We start from the raw sequence: 15,735 nt of genomic DNA, 5'->3' as shown, positions 1-15,735 counted from the left end.
TTAAAAGATTAGTTTTGAATAAATAATATTTCTTTTTGATAAAAAATTGCATATTTTTATTAAAATTCAACTTTTGTCTGAAATATTAAAAATGAAATTGTTTACAAAAAAACATTTTTATCTTTTCATTTCTTTTAGAAACATTTTTACCTTTAAAAAAAATTTATTTTGAGAAAATAATAAAATTATTAATTTTTTTGTCATACGATCAATTTAATGAAAAACAATAATTGTTAATTAATTATTAATAAAAATAAAAATTTATATATAGCGTTGAAGAAACTTTTCAGTTCATTTCTTGTTTGGAACAAAAACAAAGTTTATTGATTAGTCCAAAGTAGTATAAAAAGATTTTTAAAAAATTAATTCTAAATTATATTTTGATTCTGAATTTTAAATCTAAATTATTTTTTGATTTTTTCAGTTGAAAGAGAAAAAAAGGAACAAAAAAGGACCAATGGAGCTTCATTTAGACCGTTTCTTCCTTTTCAAAGACTTTGGGTAATATTTTTCAGATTTTATTTTTTTAACACTGTAAATTTTTTTTGAATCAGGAAAAAATCAATGAATTTTTGTCAGTCAAGAAAATTGGGATGAAAATCTTTTTTTTTTTCTTTTTGAAAGAAAATTGACAAACTGTTTTTGAAGCAGGAAAAAATCAATCAATTTTTATCAGTCAAGAAAAATCGGAAAAAATCATATTTTTTGTTTGTATAGAAAATTGACAAACATCAGTAAATTTTTATTTGAAAAACCATTTATCAAAAATAAAATTTTTTCTAGTGATTCAATAAAATTCACACTCTGGAAAATATTTTTCTCAGAGCGAATTAAACTTTTTGTTGCAAATAAAATCTATTAACCCCTTAACAGTCCATGGCCCATATATGGCCACGAAAAGTCGTGCCACCTTTGCGTCTGTGGCCATATATGGCCATCTCAAAAAAAAAATACTAAACATGATTTGATTTTAGTAGCGAAGTACATACTACTGTTTTTGGGGTCGCTGAATCCGAATCTGAAGTCAGATTTAAAAAATTCAAAATGGCGGACCCAAAATGTTGACTTCGAAAAATAAAAAAATTTCAAATTCGCTTTAAACTCGTTACTTGGGGGGTTTTCGGGGTCTCTGATTACAAATATGATGTCAGATTTTTAAAATTCAAAATGGCGGATCCAATATGGCGGATAATTTCAAGATTGATGCGATTCGATTAAAATTCGTTTCTCGGGGGTTTTTGGGGTCGCTGAATTTGAATTTGATGTTCGTTTTACAAAATTCAAAATGTTGGATCCAATATGGCGGATAATTTCAAAATTTATGCGTTTTGATCGAAATTCCGTTCCCGGGGTTTTTTGGGGTCGCTGAATTCGAATTTGATGTTCGTTTTTCTAAATGCTAAATTTTGGATTCAATATGTCGATCAAATTTTTTGAATGTTGACAAATTTGTCTAAAATGTTTACTCAGGGGTTTTTGAGGTAACTTCATATTTTTTTCGCATCAATCTTGAAATCATCCGCCATATTGGATCCGCCATTTTGAATTTTGAAAATCTGACATCATATTTGTAATTAGAGACCCCGAAAACCCCCGAGTAACGAGTTTTAAGGGAATCTGAAAAAAAATTTTTTTTTGAAGTCGACATTTTGGGTCCGCCATTTTGAATTTTTTAAATCTGACTTCAGATTTGGATTCAGCGACCTCGAAAACCCCCGAGAAATGAATTTCCCTTAAAACGCTTTAATTTTAAAATTATCCACCATATTTGGTCGCCATATTGGATCCGCCATTTTGAATTTTCAAAAATTAACCTCAAATTCGAATTCAGCGACCCCAAAAACCTTATATATGATTAAATCATATTTTTTTGTAAACTTTTTTTTCGGACCGTTTTTGGACCACAAGCGATTTTCAACTAGACTGCGAAGGGGTTAAGTTGAATAGAATTTTACTTGGTTCAAATGAAAATTATATTTTTGTCGAATAAAATTTTTGTTTGAAACAAATAAATAATTCAGTAGACTCTGAGATAAATATACTTTTATTTAATTCAAATAAATAATTTTGTGTAAAGAATAATAATAATAAAAAATAAATACGGTTTTTAAAAAAAAAATTTGGCCTATAAATTGAATTTTTCTCTAGGTGTAGTTTTAACTTTAAAAAAATTTCCACTTTGGAAAAAGAGAAGAAAGGCAATATTATTGAGAAAAAAATTCCATTTTTCGGCAAATGGAATTTTTTTTATCCTTTCCATGAATTTTTGTCATTATAGATTTTTTCTAGTCTAAATTTTGTTTTCAGATCTGGAAAATACAGAAAATATTCGGTGAGGAAAAAACAGTCGTGAAGAAGGATTTTGATACCTCGAAAATTGAAGTTGTATCCCGCCCCATTAATTCACCCTCTCAGCTCCTGCAGTTTTTGGCATCAATGGAAAAAGGAGGGGTTGTTGGTTACCAACCCATCGCACGAGGAGGAGGAAAAGGAATCTTTACCTTCGGTTTTAATCCATGGTAGGGGATGTGATGTCTTTTAGCGCAAGCGCGCTCAAAATTTCTCTGCGTCCCCCTTTTGGAATGGATATTATATAGTTCTCGACGAACTCTCTTTAATGCGCACCCTGAGAGCACATAAGAAAAAGGCGCATCCACCAAAGCTGCCGCTTGGTTACAATATTGTACAGTCAAAGAGGAACCAAATCCTTGGGTGTCGCCCCGTCGACTGTTGACCAACTCAAAGACTGCTGCACCCACATTATCATCCCAAGGAACCTCAATTTGACCTTCAAATTTTTTTTCCAAAAAATTTTCACACCCAAGGATTCAAATTATACTTCAAATTAGAAAATTAAAATGAATCTCCTCGAGGAAGAAGAAACTGACGAGTGAGTACTTTTTTAAAATTCAAAACGAATGTTAATTAAATAATTGTAATTATACTTTTGCTCCATTTTCTCATTTCCTGTTAAATTATATCTGAAATTCAATTATTTTTCCAATTTTCGCACAGAATTAATGAAAATTAAGGAAAAGTTTGCAAAATTTTGTAAAGATATCCAAAAATCAATTTTTTGAATATTCTGACAAATTCAAGATTTGTTTTAAGAGGAAAAGTTCTATTTAGAAGTCCCCTAAAAAATTATTTCTGGAAAAAGACTTGAAGAGAAAGAAAGAAGATTGGAAAAATATCCAATTTTTTTTTTCTATTTTCGTTTTCTATTTCTACTTTTTCTTTTTGAACTATATTTACTATTTATTTTTGAACTATATTTTATAGTTGATAGAAATTTTTCTGAATTGTTTATTTTTTTCTGTTTTTGCTAAAAAATATCTTTTGAGAATTAGAAAATATTTGAAATAAATAATATTGTGCGGCAGTGTACGAAAATAACATCTGTTTAGTCAATACTAATTTAAATATTCCCGAGGAGTAGAGAGTCGTTAATTCAGGAAAGTTAGCTGATTTAATTAAACGCAAACCTCACTTGTTATGGATTTTTTTAAACATTTATTAATTGTTAAAGAAAATAAGAAAATTAAATTTTCCTGAGAAATAATGCTAGTGAAATGAAAATTTTTCTTTCGTATTGAGAAAATTAGAAATTATTCTCATTGACATTTTTTTTAAACACTGTAGAAATGACTCAAAAATTATCGAAAATCTAATATCTAATCTAATCTTCTTTGTTTTAAATTAGAGATAAAAAAAAATTGCGTTTTTTTGTAGGTCAAAATTACTGATATCATTCAAGGTGAATAAATTAAAATAAATTTTTCTTTATACTTGAGAATTATTAATAATTTCAATTACAATTTAATTTCAATTTCCATTGAGCTTCAAATTCCATTTCAGTTTTAATAAATAAAAATTTATATTAATAAATATTAATGTACACCCAGGAAAAAAAATATATTTGACTCAGAGCCTTCTAAACTTTTTATTTGTTCCAAATAAATTTTATTTGCGTCGACTGAAATTTTTATTTAAAACAAATAAATAATTTAGTGGGCTCTGAGACAAATACATTTTAATTTAACTCAAATAATTTGTATTTGCTTCAAATAATTTTTCTGTAGGTAAATATTTTTTATTTATTAAAACACTACTAATTAATTAAAAAATCTTTTTGAAAAATTAAAAAAAATATATTTTTAACAGTTTAAAATATTTAATTTTATAAATTAGTTTTTCCAACAATTATAAATTTTGTTTGCTAAATAGAATTAAATTGAAATAGAATTAAATTGAAAATTAATCGAAAAAATAAATTTTTCGAAATATAAGAACCTTAATTTTGTAATTAATTACTCGTTGAATGTATAGGAAATAATTTTTATTTTTGTCAATAATTTTAACATTTTTCAAGACTATAATAATAATTTAAGGGAAGAAATTAGTTGAGAAAGAATTTTGTTGAATGATTCTATTTCGCAGTGAAAACTGTTAGTAATGAAAAAACGTAATTGAAATTAATAATGAAAAAAAGAAAAATTCGTTTCTGGAAATATTTCTTGTATTATTACTGACTTTGAATAGCGGTGTTCCGTGGAGACTTGTAATTTCTTTCTTTTTTTCTTTTCTTTCTTTTTTTTTGAGACAACCGACAATCATTTCGCTATTTCCCTCAACTTTTTGTTTCACTTATCCTGAAATCCATTCACTCGAGGGTAAATCTGTAACTTTCATTCTCACATTTCTCTCTTAATTTTATTGATTTCAGTTTTCTCGATTTTAACTTTTACCGCAGCATAAAAAATAATAATACATCTAAAGTTCCGAAGAAATGTGTTTATAATAATTGGAATAGTAATTGAAAAAAATAATAATTTGAAAAGAAAATAATAATGAAAAAAGTTAACAGATAAATAATAATAAATAAAAAGTGTTTTGTCTTATAATGGAATTTATCACTTGGTGAAAAATAGGAATAATAAATAAAATATGTAAATAATAATAATAAAAAATAATACTAATAAATAAATAGATAAATATAAATAAATATAGTAGGTAGTAAATAAAAAGTAGTAATAAATATAAAACAGTAATAAATAAAAAATAGTAAGAAATAAAAAATAGTAATAAATATAAAATAGTAATAAACAGAAAAATAGTGGTAAATAAAAAGTAGTAATAAATAAAAAACAGTAATTTGAATAAAAAATAGCAATAATTGAAAAATAGTAATAAATACAAAAGATAATTATAAATAAATAATAATACCAATAATAATAGTAGTAATAGTAAAAGTCTTAAAATAATAAAAATTATACTTAATTATTTACGGAAATTTTTTTTTTTTTTAAATATTAGACTTTGTTTTGAAATAAAAGAATTAGGGATAAGATATTAGACAAAGAATATTTTGAGTTTATTTATTATATACTTATAGTGTTTGATGAAAGAATATAGATTACTGCAGTTGAACAGACGATCGATGAAACTGTTATAGACGACATAGATTACAAAATATATATATGTACATGTACATTCATGCAAGTGTACATGGAAGCGTATTGTGTAGATTTCAATAGTCTTGTAAATAGTAAAATATAATTGGACATCCTCATATGGAGTTTGACATTTTTCAAATATATCTCCATATATTATACATTAAAAAAGATTTGCAAACATTTTCAATTTAATAAGCAAGAATTTATTTTTTATATTTACATTTTTTATTTTTTAAAAATATTTTTTCAGTTTTAATTTTACATAGAAAAGAGTAAAATTAATAAAATTATGTTTACAGAATAAAATTTATAATAAAAATAAATATTTATAGATATTTTCAATTTTCCAATATTTTTTTATTTTTTAATTTTACAGAGAAAAGAGTAAAATTAATCAAATTACAGTTAGAATAAAATATATAATGATCATTGATACTAAAATAATTTAATTTTTTTCACTAATAATTTTATTGTTAATTCAGAATTAAACCAGAGAAAAATTTATTTTAACCAAATTTAAATTATTTGAGTTAAATAAAAGTGTATTTGTTTCAGACTTTATTAAATTATTTATTTGAAATAAAAATTTTATTCGACACAAATAAAATTTTTATTTGAACCAAATAAAAAGTTTGGTAGGCTCTGAGGAAAATCTATTTTTTTCTGCGGGTGTACATTTTTTGTTATGATTCTTTTAATACTTTTTATTATTTTTATAATTATTATTATTATTATTATTATTATTATTATTATTATTATTATTATTATTATTATTATTATCACCATTATTATTATCACCATTATTATTATCATTATTATTTTTAAAAAAATCAATTTTTTAATGAGAAGAATAATTCTGCATAAATTAAATTTAATTAATGTGCGTAAGGTGCACTTGATTTTTTCTCCCCTCGAGGAACTACATTATTTGAATATTTTTAATAAAAAGAAATTTACAGAAGATATATAAAATTTAGTCTGGTAGTGATAAAACTTTATTGGAAAAACTTTCATGGCACTCCTTTATTTAATTATAAATTTAATCAATTACTTCGTATCTCGGACGTTAATGGTTGTTAATTTCTTTTTTTCCAAACAATGACGTTCACTGGGGAATTTTTTTATACTTTAATTTTATTTTTTCGCCTATTTCAATTTTTTTTTATATTTATTTTAGACTTTTTTAATTTATTTTTTTTATTTACCTTTTTATTCTTTTGAATTTATTATTTTTGTTTACTTTTTTCTTTTTTTAATTTATTATTTTTATTTACTTTTTTCTTTTTTTAATTTATCATTTTTATTTACTTTTTTCTTTTTTTAATTTATCATTTTTGTTTCCATTTTTTTGTCTATTTTTTGCTGACGTGAAATCACCTTCCCTGTATTTTTTCTGTTTATTAATTAATTAAATCGGTTCGCGAGTTATTATTTTATTTCGTAATTTCAGAACTCCATAAAAACAACCTCTGAATGTGGTTGTGCAAAATAAAAAAAAATTGTTTAGTTTTCTCCTGTAAAATGGTTTTTTTTCAATGCATTTTCAAGCATCGGGATATTATATAATCGGGCGAACTGTTGTACAATTTGCATCGAATTTCGATAGGCGACTAAAGACGATACACAAGTTTATTGGAAATTAAATTATAGATTTATTTTCAAAAAAGTCTGCTTTTAAATTTTATATTAGAATTTTAATTGAAAATCGATTCTTCTCATGAAGTAGAATTCTTTGATTAGTTATTATTTATTTGTACATTTTTTTAAACATTTATTTATACATATTTATTATTTTTTAAATTAAAATTGATATTTTTAAATAGAAATCTAAAATTTTTAAATTTTAAATTTGATGTTTAAACATTTTGTTCAAATAAAGGAAATTTATTTATTTTTTTAAATAAATATTTGTTTTTCAATGATTGAATATTTACTTTTCAAATTGAAATGAAATTTTTCAGAAATGAAATTTTTTTTACTAGTTATCATGAGAAAAAATATGATACAAATATTTTTGTACACTTAGATTTGATTCTTTGTTAAAATTTTTAGAGCAACTGTTGATGATTATTACAAATGCTCGAGGTTAAAATCTTTATTCTACCGTAAAAAATTGTGATAATCTTTCGTTATTATATAGATATTTTATATACTCGGATGACTAGAAATTAGCTCGCCTCAGACATTCCATGTTTTATTACTCTCAACTTTTTTCTCATTCTAGTTTGCTAATTAAATCATCATTAATTATGATAATATTATCGTAATTATTAATTACGAATTAAAATAATAATTTAAAATTAATTCAGTCTTTGCTTATTTTTACTTCTTTTTTTGAATTTCTTTTCGTTCAGTCTTCTTATTTATTTGCATATTAATTTGTTGATTTAATTACAAAATTAATTTCTATTTGTATTTTAAATAATTAATTTTTATTAAATTAAATTTTTAAAAATGTTGATCAAATTTCTCATAAAAATTCAATTATTTTTTATAAATAATACAATCTTTTGAAAGAATTCAATTATTTTCAACAATTTTAATACAATTCTTCGAAAAAATTCAATTATTTTCAACAATTTTAATAAAAAACTTCCAAAAAATTCAATTATTTTCAAAAATAATAAAATTCTTCTCAGTAATTCAATTATTTTCGAAAATATTGATAAAATTTCTTATAGTAATTCAATTATTTTAATAAACAATAAAAATCATCACATCAATTTAATTATTTTAAAGAACTTTTATAAAATTTTTCGTAAAAAATCAATTTTTTGAATAAATAATAATAAAAATCATTGAAACAATTCGACAATTTTCCGAAATTTTTCCCCAAAATGAAATTATTTTCTAAAATTTTGATAAATCTTTTCGCAAACATAAAATTATTTTCTAAAATAATAAAATTCTTGAAACAATTGAATTATTTTTCAAAATTTAAATAAAATTCTTCGTAAAAATTCAATTATTTTTACAAATAATAAAATTCTTCGAAGGTATTCAATTAATTTCAATACGATGTCAATTAAATTTCTCGAAAAAATTTAATTATGTTCAGAAATTTTAATAAAATTCTATGCAATAATTAAATTAGGAAACAAAAATGGAAAGAAGAACTAAATTCAAATTGCGAATAGACACTCAGAGTACAACGGTTGTTAATTAGATCATTAATTTTTATTTAACTGAATATTTTTTTATTTAACTAAATTATAAATTTTTGTTTAATCAAATTATTAATAATTAAAAAATACTGTCATACATTTGAAAATTGTGTTCACAATCTCAAAATACAAAAGGAAATAATGAAAATAATTTGTAAATAATTAAAAAAATTTTATTGTAGAATAAAAATAATTTTTTCGATTCTCGAAAGACAAGTAAGTACCTAAATAAAAATAATACAAATTTATTTTTTAAAATAATTTTTGTAAAAATTAATTTTCAAAAAGAAATAGAAAATTATTTGGAAAAATGTAAAAATTGTAGTCAGATTTCTATTTGAATTTTTGGAAAAATGTTTACATCGCGCCCGATGTTTGAAAATGGAAAGAGTTTGAGGAGAAGGAGAATATTTTAAAGGGCACATTGCATCTTATGAACAGACGGAATGCAGTCTATATAAAATGTTGTCTATATGTTGGTTTGTCAGCTGCCAGACGAAAATGTGGTAGTAAGCTGGCAAACCGTGAACTGTTAACTTGGTGGGACGAAAGCTTATAAAAGGTTTACTCCTAACAACCAAAGTTTATTACAAGACTGTTATTCGTCTCTATAGAATTGTGTAATTCCATATCAAAATTTTGTCGCCAATAAATTTTTATACTCGAAAAATTATTTCTTTATCAATAATAATAATTTAGTAGAACTGTAATTAAATTACTTGTGTGCTGAGAAGAATTTTTCGCTCGCTGTGCCTACTCAATTTTATACATCTATATATACATGACACTCTAATAAACAGTATTCGCGAATAAATTAATATTAATAGTTGAAAATAATTAAACAACAGTCTTGTGAGAATTGTTTTTTGAAATTTGTTAATTTATCAATTTATCAATTTTTCAATTTTTCAATTTTTGATATTTAAACAAAAAAAAAATGCCGGAATGTACATGTGATTATAAGAGAGTTGAAGGCGAGGACAATCACGAGTGTCAGTTAAAACTCCCAGTGGAAGAGGTCCTTGAACACAAAATAAATAAGGAACGTCCCGTTGATGAACATAATCAACTCAGGTATTTATTTCTTAGCTCAAGTAGTGAAACCAAAGGTATTTTAAACCATAGGCTCCAAATTATTTTTAGTTTCCTTTTTTTTATTAAAATTCTCCAATTTTTCAATTTCGAAAAAAATTGTTTGCGATTTATTTTTCGAACTTATTTTTCTATTAAATTTTATTTTTTATTTTTAAGAAATTTTTTTCAGAAATTAATTTACAAAGGTTAATCTACAGATACCGAATTATTTTCAATTTCCTTTTTTTTAATTAAAATTCTATTTTTCAAATTTAAAAAACAAATTGTCGATTTATTTTTCTATTTTTTAAGCAATTTTTTCCAGAAATTAATTTTTGGTATTTTGAGAAATTTTTGCTTGATGAGATGGGATGAGAAATAAATAAAAATCCTGCTGGGAGTTTTATTAGTGGAGGGAAAAATAAATGAACAGGTTCCATATTATGATTCTGAGTAAATATTGTTTATCTTTGACAATTATGATGTAATAATTTTATCTCAGAAAACAGGTTTTTGTATCAAATGTTGACACTTGTCATATTAAGAATGCATTTTTTATTAACTCTTTTTCGAAAGTTTAGTTTTTATTTAAAAATACTGTAACTTGATTTTTTTGTAACTGTTTTTTTATTTTCGTCATTAAAAAAATGAATTTCTCTCGCAGGAGAGAAAAGTCATCAAAATTTCACAATGGTTGAAGTTTAACTGACTGAATAGAGAAGTGAAAGGACCAATTACTAACGGAATGACTCGGATATTATTTAAATGACTTTTTTACGTTCTTTTTAAATTATCCTTTTTAATTTTTCCCCTTCTCTATTTTTTCTTTTCTCTCTTTTCTATTTTTTCCGTTTTTCTTTTTTTTATTTTCTACTTTTCCCTTTTCTATTTTTTCTTTTCTACTTTTTCCTTTTTTTATTTTTTCTCTTCTACTTTTTCCTTATTCTATTTTTTTCCATTTTTTCTACTTTTTCAAAAAAAAAAATTTTCTTTTTACTTTTTTTCAATCTTTGGAAAATTTAATTTTATCGAACTTTGTATTCTTATTTTATTTTTTATTTTAGGAAAATTTTATTTACTGTAGTTATTAAAAATAATTGAATTAGTTTATAAAAAATTCGTAGTCTCGAGGTAAATTTCTTTCGATAGAACGAAATTGCGAGAAATTGTCAATAACAATTAAAATTGAAAAAAATACCTTTTGGCAGAGATTTCCCAGGACTTTTGCGTGAGAAAAATAAATATTGAGCCACATGATGCAATTATCATTCGATTAAAAAATCTTTTTTTGGAAATATATTCATATAATTCCGACTAATAATGAATAATAATAATAAATAAAGAAAATCACAACACTTTTGTTTACAAAAGTTGACTTCTATGCGTGATTTCAATTTTAAATCGTCCAAATTAAAAACAATTCTTACGAAAAGTAATTAGAATAAATAAAAATAAATGAAAAAATAAAAATTACTTTGTAAATAAAATGAAAATTTTATTTAATAGAGAAAATAGAAGGAAAAATAGAAAACTTAAATTAAAGATTGAATTTTTTTTTGAAAGGTATCATACCAACGACTTGTGGTTCTTCTGTTTATTCTCCATTTCGTCACTTCTATTCTGTGCGATTTAAAAAATTTTCCACTTATTCTTTTTAGAGTTCAGTGACGAATTGATAACGTCTCATAAATAATATTGATTGATAAGCAGATGCAACAGGAAATGAGTGAAAAATGAGAAAATTAGTTTTCGATAAATTTCAAATTAATATCAATCAAATATTAATAAGTGATTAATTATTGTTTATGTCAATTAATTTTGCCCATTTTTTTAGGTATCGAGATGGATCCGTCAGACTCAGGAATCCTAACATCGAACTCATGGATCAAGATATCCTTTATCATCTGGCGCTTGGAAGTGGCTCTCACGACCTGGTGGAAATGTTCGGAGACGTAAAGGTAAATTTTATTTATTTCTTCCGTAATTTTTATTTGCTGAAAAGAAAAAAAAGTGTAATGTAGATAAAAAGCATTCTCAATTTTTTTTCTACTTAATTAAATAACTGGAAATTAAATAAAATTCAGTGTTTTTTGTTTCAAAAAATTGGCAAATTAAAAATGGATAAATAGCAATCTTTCAGAATTTTTACGAAAAAAAAATTTTTGGGAAAAACGAACAAAATTAAAATAATTTGGAACATTTTTTATTCATGTTTTTAAAATTAGAAAATTTTTACTCATTGGAATTTGTTTCTATCGGTGAAGAATGGAAAATTAATCAATGATTTTCTAAACTCGTGTTATATTCAAATTAGATATTGCATCACTGCGATAATTTCTCTGACATAATCTATAATCGTATAAATGTTCTTCATGATTTGCTACAAGTAGCTGAATTGATTCTGATTATCATCGGAACGATTGCAATTCTATATTTAAATTTTTTTTCTTGTATTATTTATAAAATTCAAATTTGTAACGAGCAGATTAATAGCAGTTATGAGCAGAAAAATCGAATGTAAAATTCTAAAATAGAAAAAAATGTAAAATTTATTAAATAGATTTTTTAAATTAAATATTTTTAAAAGATATATTATTATAATAATCTTTGATTTCCGGATATCTGTTCTGTAAAGTTTTATTATTTATGAAAATAATTGAATTTTTGTAAAGAGAAAATAATAATAATTTTTTAAAAGAATTTAAATAAAAATTTTTGAAAAAAAATAATTCAAATTGTTCTGAAAATAATTGAATTCTTCCGAGACACTTTATTAAAATTCAAATGAAAATAATTGAATTAATTAAATTTAATTAAAATTGTTATGAAAATAATTGAACTCCTGCGAAGAATTTTATTATTTATAAAAATAATTGAATTCTTGCGAAGAATTAGTTTAAAATTGTATTGAAAACAATTGAATTCTCTCGAAAAATTAGTTTAAAATTGTATTGAAAACAATTGAATTCCTTCTAATTGAATTAGAATTGAATAATTAAATTCTTGCGATAAATTTTATTAAATAAAATTTAAATTATGAATCCAAAATCATTCAGCACTTGAAATAATTGTTATTTGAAAGTAAAAAAATTAGAAAGCACAATAATAAACCAAATACAAAATGAAATTTCACTGCTTTTTTCTCTAATAAGAAATTTATAATCATTTTCCAAAAATAGATATTAAAAATAAAGCAAAATTGGAAATTTTCAATCTTACTTTGTTAGATCAATAAGATTTATAATTAGAAATTATATCTGCAAAAAATTTGAAAAATTTGAAAAATTTTGTTAAATCGATAAAATGTAGAAACTCAAAAATGAAAATTACTTGAAAATTACTTTAATGGAAATTTTCGTGAAAATTATTCTTTGTAAGGAAATTTGTTTTTAAAATAATTTTCATAATTTAGCAATTGATATACTTGAGTGACTAATAAATTAACTTCAAGTCAAAGTTAACTCTCTCGCAGCAAATTTGAACTATTAATTTTTAACTCAATGATTAGAAAATTGTTTGATGAAATCAAAGAACTTATATGTGAAACGCTTTGAATATTTCAGTTCGTGTGCATGGGAGGAACTCCCAAGCGAATGGAGCAGTTCGCTTCCTTCATTATGGAAGAAATAGGTCACAAACTTCCTGCAGGAACGACACTGCTCGACATCAGTCAGTATTCTTATCGTTATTCAATGTACAAAGTCGGTCCTGTACTTTCCATCAGTGTAAGTACCTTCAATATTTCATCAAAGATATTATACCAGAAATATATATATTTATAATTCAATAAATAATTCAAACATTCGAATTCATTTTCAAAGTTGAAGAACTTTTATTATTAGTTCAATAATCAATCAATTTTATTCGCTATCGAATTCACTGGTTTTATTTGTCGATTAAAATAAATTGCAATGACTCTTGATTGAAAACAAATAATTTTCCTTGACATTGAAAATGGAATGTAGAACAATAAGTGAATAAATATTTTCTGATCTTTATTTTTATTTTATTTTTAGCATGGAATGGGTATTCCATCGGTTGGAATTCTTCTGCACGAAATCATTAAATTAATGTATCATGCAAGAGTCAAGGATCCTGTTTTCTTTCGACTTGGAACATGTGGTGGAATTGGCTTAGAACCAGGAACTGTCGTTGTCTCCGAGGAAGTTGTCGATGGAATGATGAATCCATATCTTGAATGTGTAAGATTTTTTTTTATTTTATATTTTTACTCTCTAAAAGCATAAAAAAAGGGTTCGCTAAAATGTGATTTTTCTTTTTAATTTTTCTTTTCTATAAAATAAAATGTAATTTTCATCATTTTTTCATTTCATGAAATTTACATTTTATTTTATAGAAAAGAAAAGAAATGAAAATTACATTTTATTTTATAGAAAAGATTTTTTTTTATAGAAAATTTCAATTTATATTAAAAAAATCGTTTCGTTTCAGCCAATTTTAGGAAAATTAGTTCGTCGACCAGCGAAACTGGATCGACAATTGGCACGTGAATTGAAAGCCCTCGCTCATCACGATGATCCTTACGATACGGTGGTTGGAAAAACAATGTGCTGTAGCGATTTCTACGAAGGCCAGGGCCGTTTGGACGGTGCATTCTGTGATTTTTCGGAAACTGAAAAAATGGAATATCTCACTAACGTTCACAGTAATAATGTTCTAAATATTGAGATGGAGAGTCTTGCCTTCGCCGCTCTGACTCATCACGCTGGAATTAAATCCGCTGTCGTCTGTGTCACAATGCTGGATCGACTTAAGGGCGATCAGGTATTTTTTCTATTCATTTCCTTTTTTTTAATTTCCCCTTGTTTCCAATTTTTATTTACCAAATTTTATTTTTAGTCAAAAAGTAAATATATAAAAAAAAATAATTACAAAAAATTAATTACAAATTTAAAAAAACGAATTACAAAAACTAATTTTAAAAAATTAATTAAAAAATATATTTTTGATAAATAATGTTGTATTGTAAAAAGTGAATTCTAATTTTGATTCTTCCAACAGGTCAATTCACCAAAGGAGGTTCTGGACGAATTGCAAAAGCGACCTCAGACTCTAATCGCTCGATACATAACAAGGCACTTACAACGAAAAGGTCGTTTCACGTCCTTAGACGGTCACGGTTCAATGTGTGTGAAAAGCCCCCGACGATTTAAACTCGTGCAACAGGAATCTGAAAACTATGATTAAAACAAAAGGTTCAGAAACCTTGTAACGAGGTTTCTTTTTCTTTATTATAATATTTAAAAAAAAATTAAGGAGAAAAAACCTTTTTGTTCTTTAGAACAATTTATCAAACTTGTATTCAAATAAGATAGCCCGCTTCATTAATTTCAAAAGAAAATTCCCGTCTTATCAGGAATTCAATTAATCGATTTACTAAACAATTCAATGAATTGATTTTATTCTTAAAATGAAATTCTCTTTCTCTATAATATAAAATGACAATTTTTCTCTGTCACATTTTATTAATATTTTTTTCTCTCTTTTTGAATTCTCTAGACCGAGATAAAACGGACAAAAAAAAGAGAGAATTCAAAAAGAATTCTTTTTGAATTCTTTCTTTTTGAATTCTCTCTTTTTTTGTCCGTTTTATTCTCTAGAACATTTTTACAAAAACTTATTGTTTTAAAGTGAAAAAAAAGGTTTTTTTACAATTTCATTAAAGCTCTCTTTCTCTTTATTTATTTATTTTTTTTTAGTAATTTTTCTATTCACTTTCCATATAATAATAATGTATTATTTTAGAAGATTGAATATTTTTAAATAGTTGCAAATAGAATTAGAATGCAAATGAATCTTAGAGAAAAAAAATAGAATCATATACTTTTAAAAGAAATGGTAAAACGTTTATAAAATAACATTTACCAATTTTCCAGTAAAGAAAAAACCATCAGTATTGACTTTTATCAGTTTTATGTACTTTTTACAGTTCTTGTTCGTTATTGTGAACCTTGTAAACAATTTACAAAGAAAAAAAAAAAGAAAGCTGGATGTAGTTGATGAATAGATGAATTATTCCT

At 23.9% G+C, this 15,735-nt stretch overlaps 1 protein-coding gene across 2 annotated transcripts; it reads left to right on the top strand.

Annotated features, from left to right (window-relative positions):
- Positions 1 to 426: 426 nt before the first annotated feature.
- LOC122509057 (uridine phosphorylase 1-like) lies at positions 427 to 15,226 on the top strand. 2 transcript variants are annotated; one of them, XM_043622819.1, is made up of 7 exons: positions 427 to 501; positions 2,308 to 2,890; positions 11,529 to 11,652; positions 13,258 to 13,419; positions 13,711 to 13,896; positions 14,147 to 14,479; positions 14,717 to 15,226. In XM_043622819.1, exons 2-7 carry the CDS (start codon positions 2,859 to 2,861, stop codon positions 14,900 to 14,902), a joined length of 1,023 nt encoding a protein of 340 aa, XP_043478754.1. In that variant the 5' UTR covers positions 427 to 501; positions 2,308 to 2,858; the 3' UTR covers positions 14,903 to 15,226. The 2 variants fall into 2 exon arrangements, with proteins under 2 accessions (XP_043478754.1, XP_043478753.1); XM_043622818.1 differs by lacking the exons at positions 427 to 501; positions 2,308 to 2,890 and adding an exon at positions 9,124 to 9,694.
- The last annotated feature ends 509 nt before the right edge of the window (positions 15,227 to 15,735 follow it).

Source organism: Leptopilina heterotoma, unplaced genomic scaffold (genome assembly GCF_015476425.1).
Source record: "Leptopilina heterotoma isolate Lh14 unplaced genomic scaffold, ASM1547642v1 Lhet_59, whole genome shotgun sequence".
In the NCBI taxonomy this organism is placed as follows: domain Eukaryota; kingdom Metazoa; phylum Arthropoda; class Insecta; order Hymenoptera; family Figitidae; genus Leptopilina; species Leptopilina heterotoma.
The sequence above is the reverse complement of the archived record's forward strand: the minus strand, read 5'-3'. Positions and strand labels throughout refer to the sequence as shown.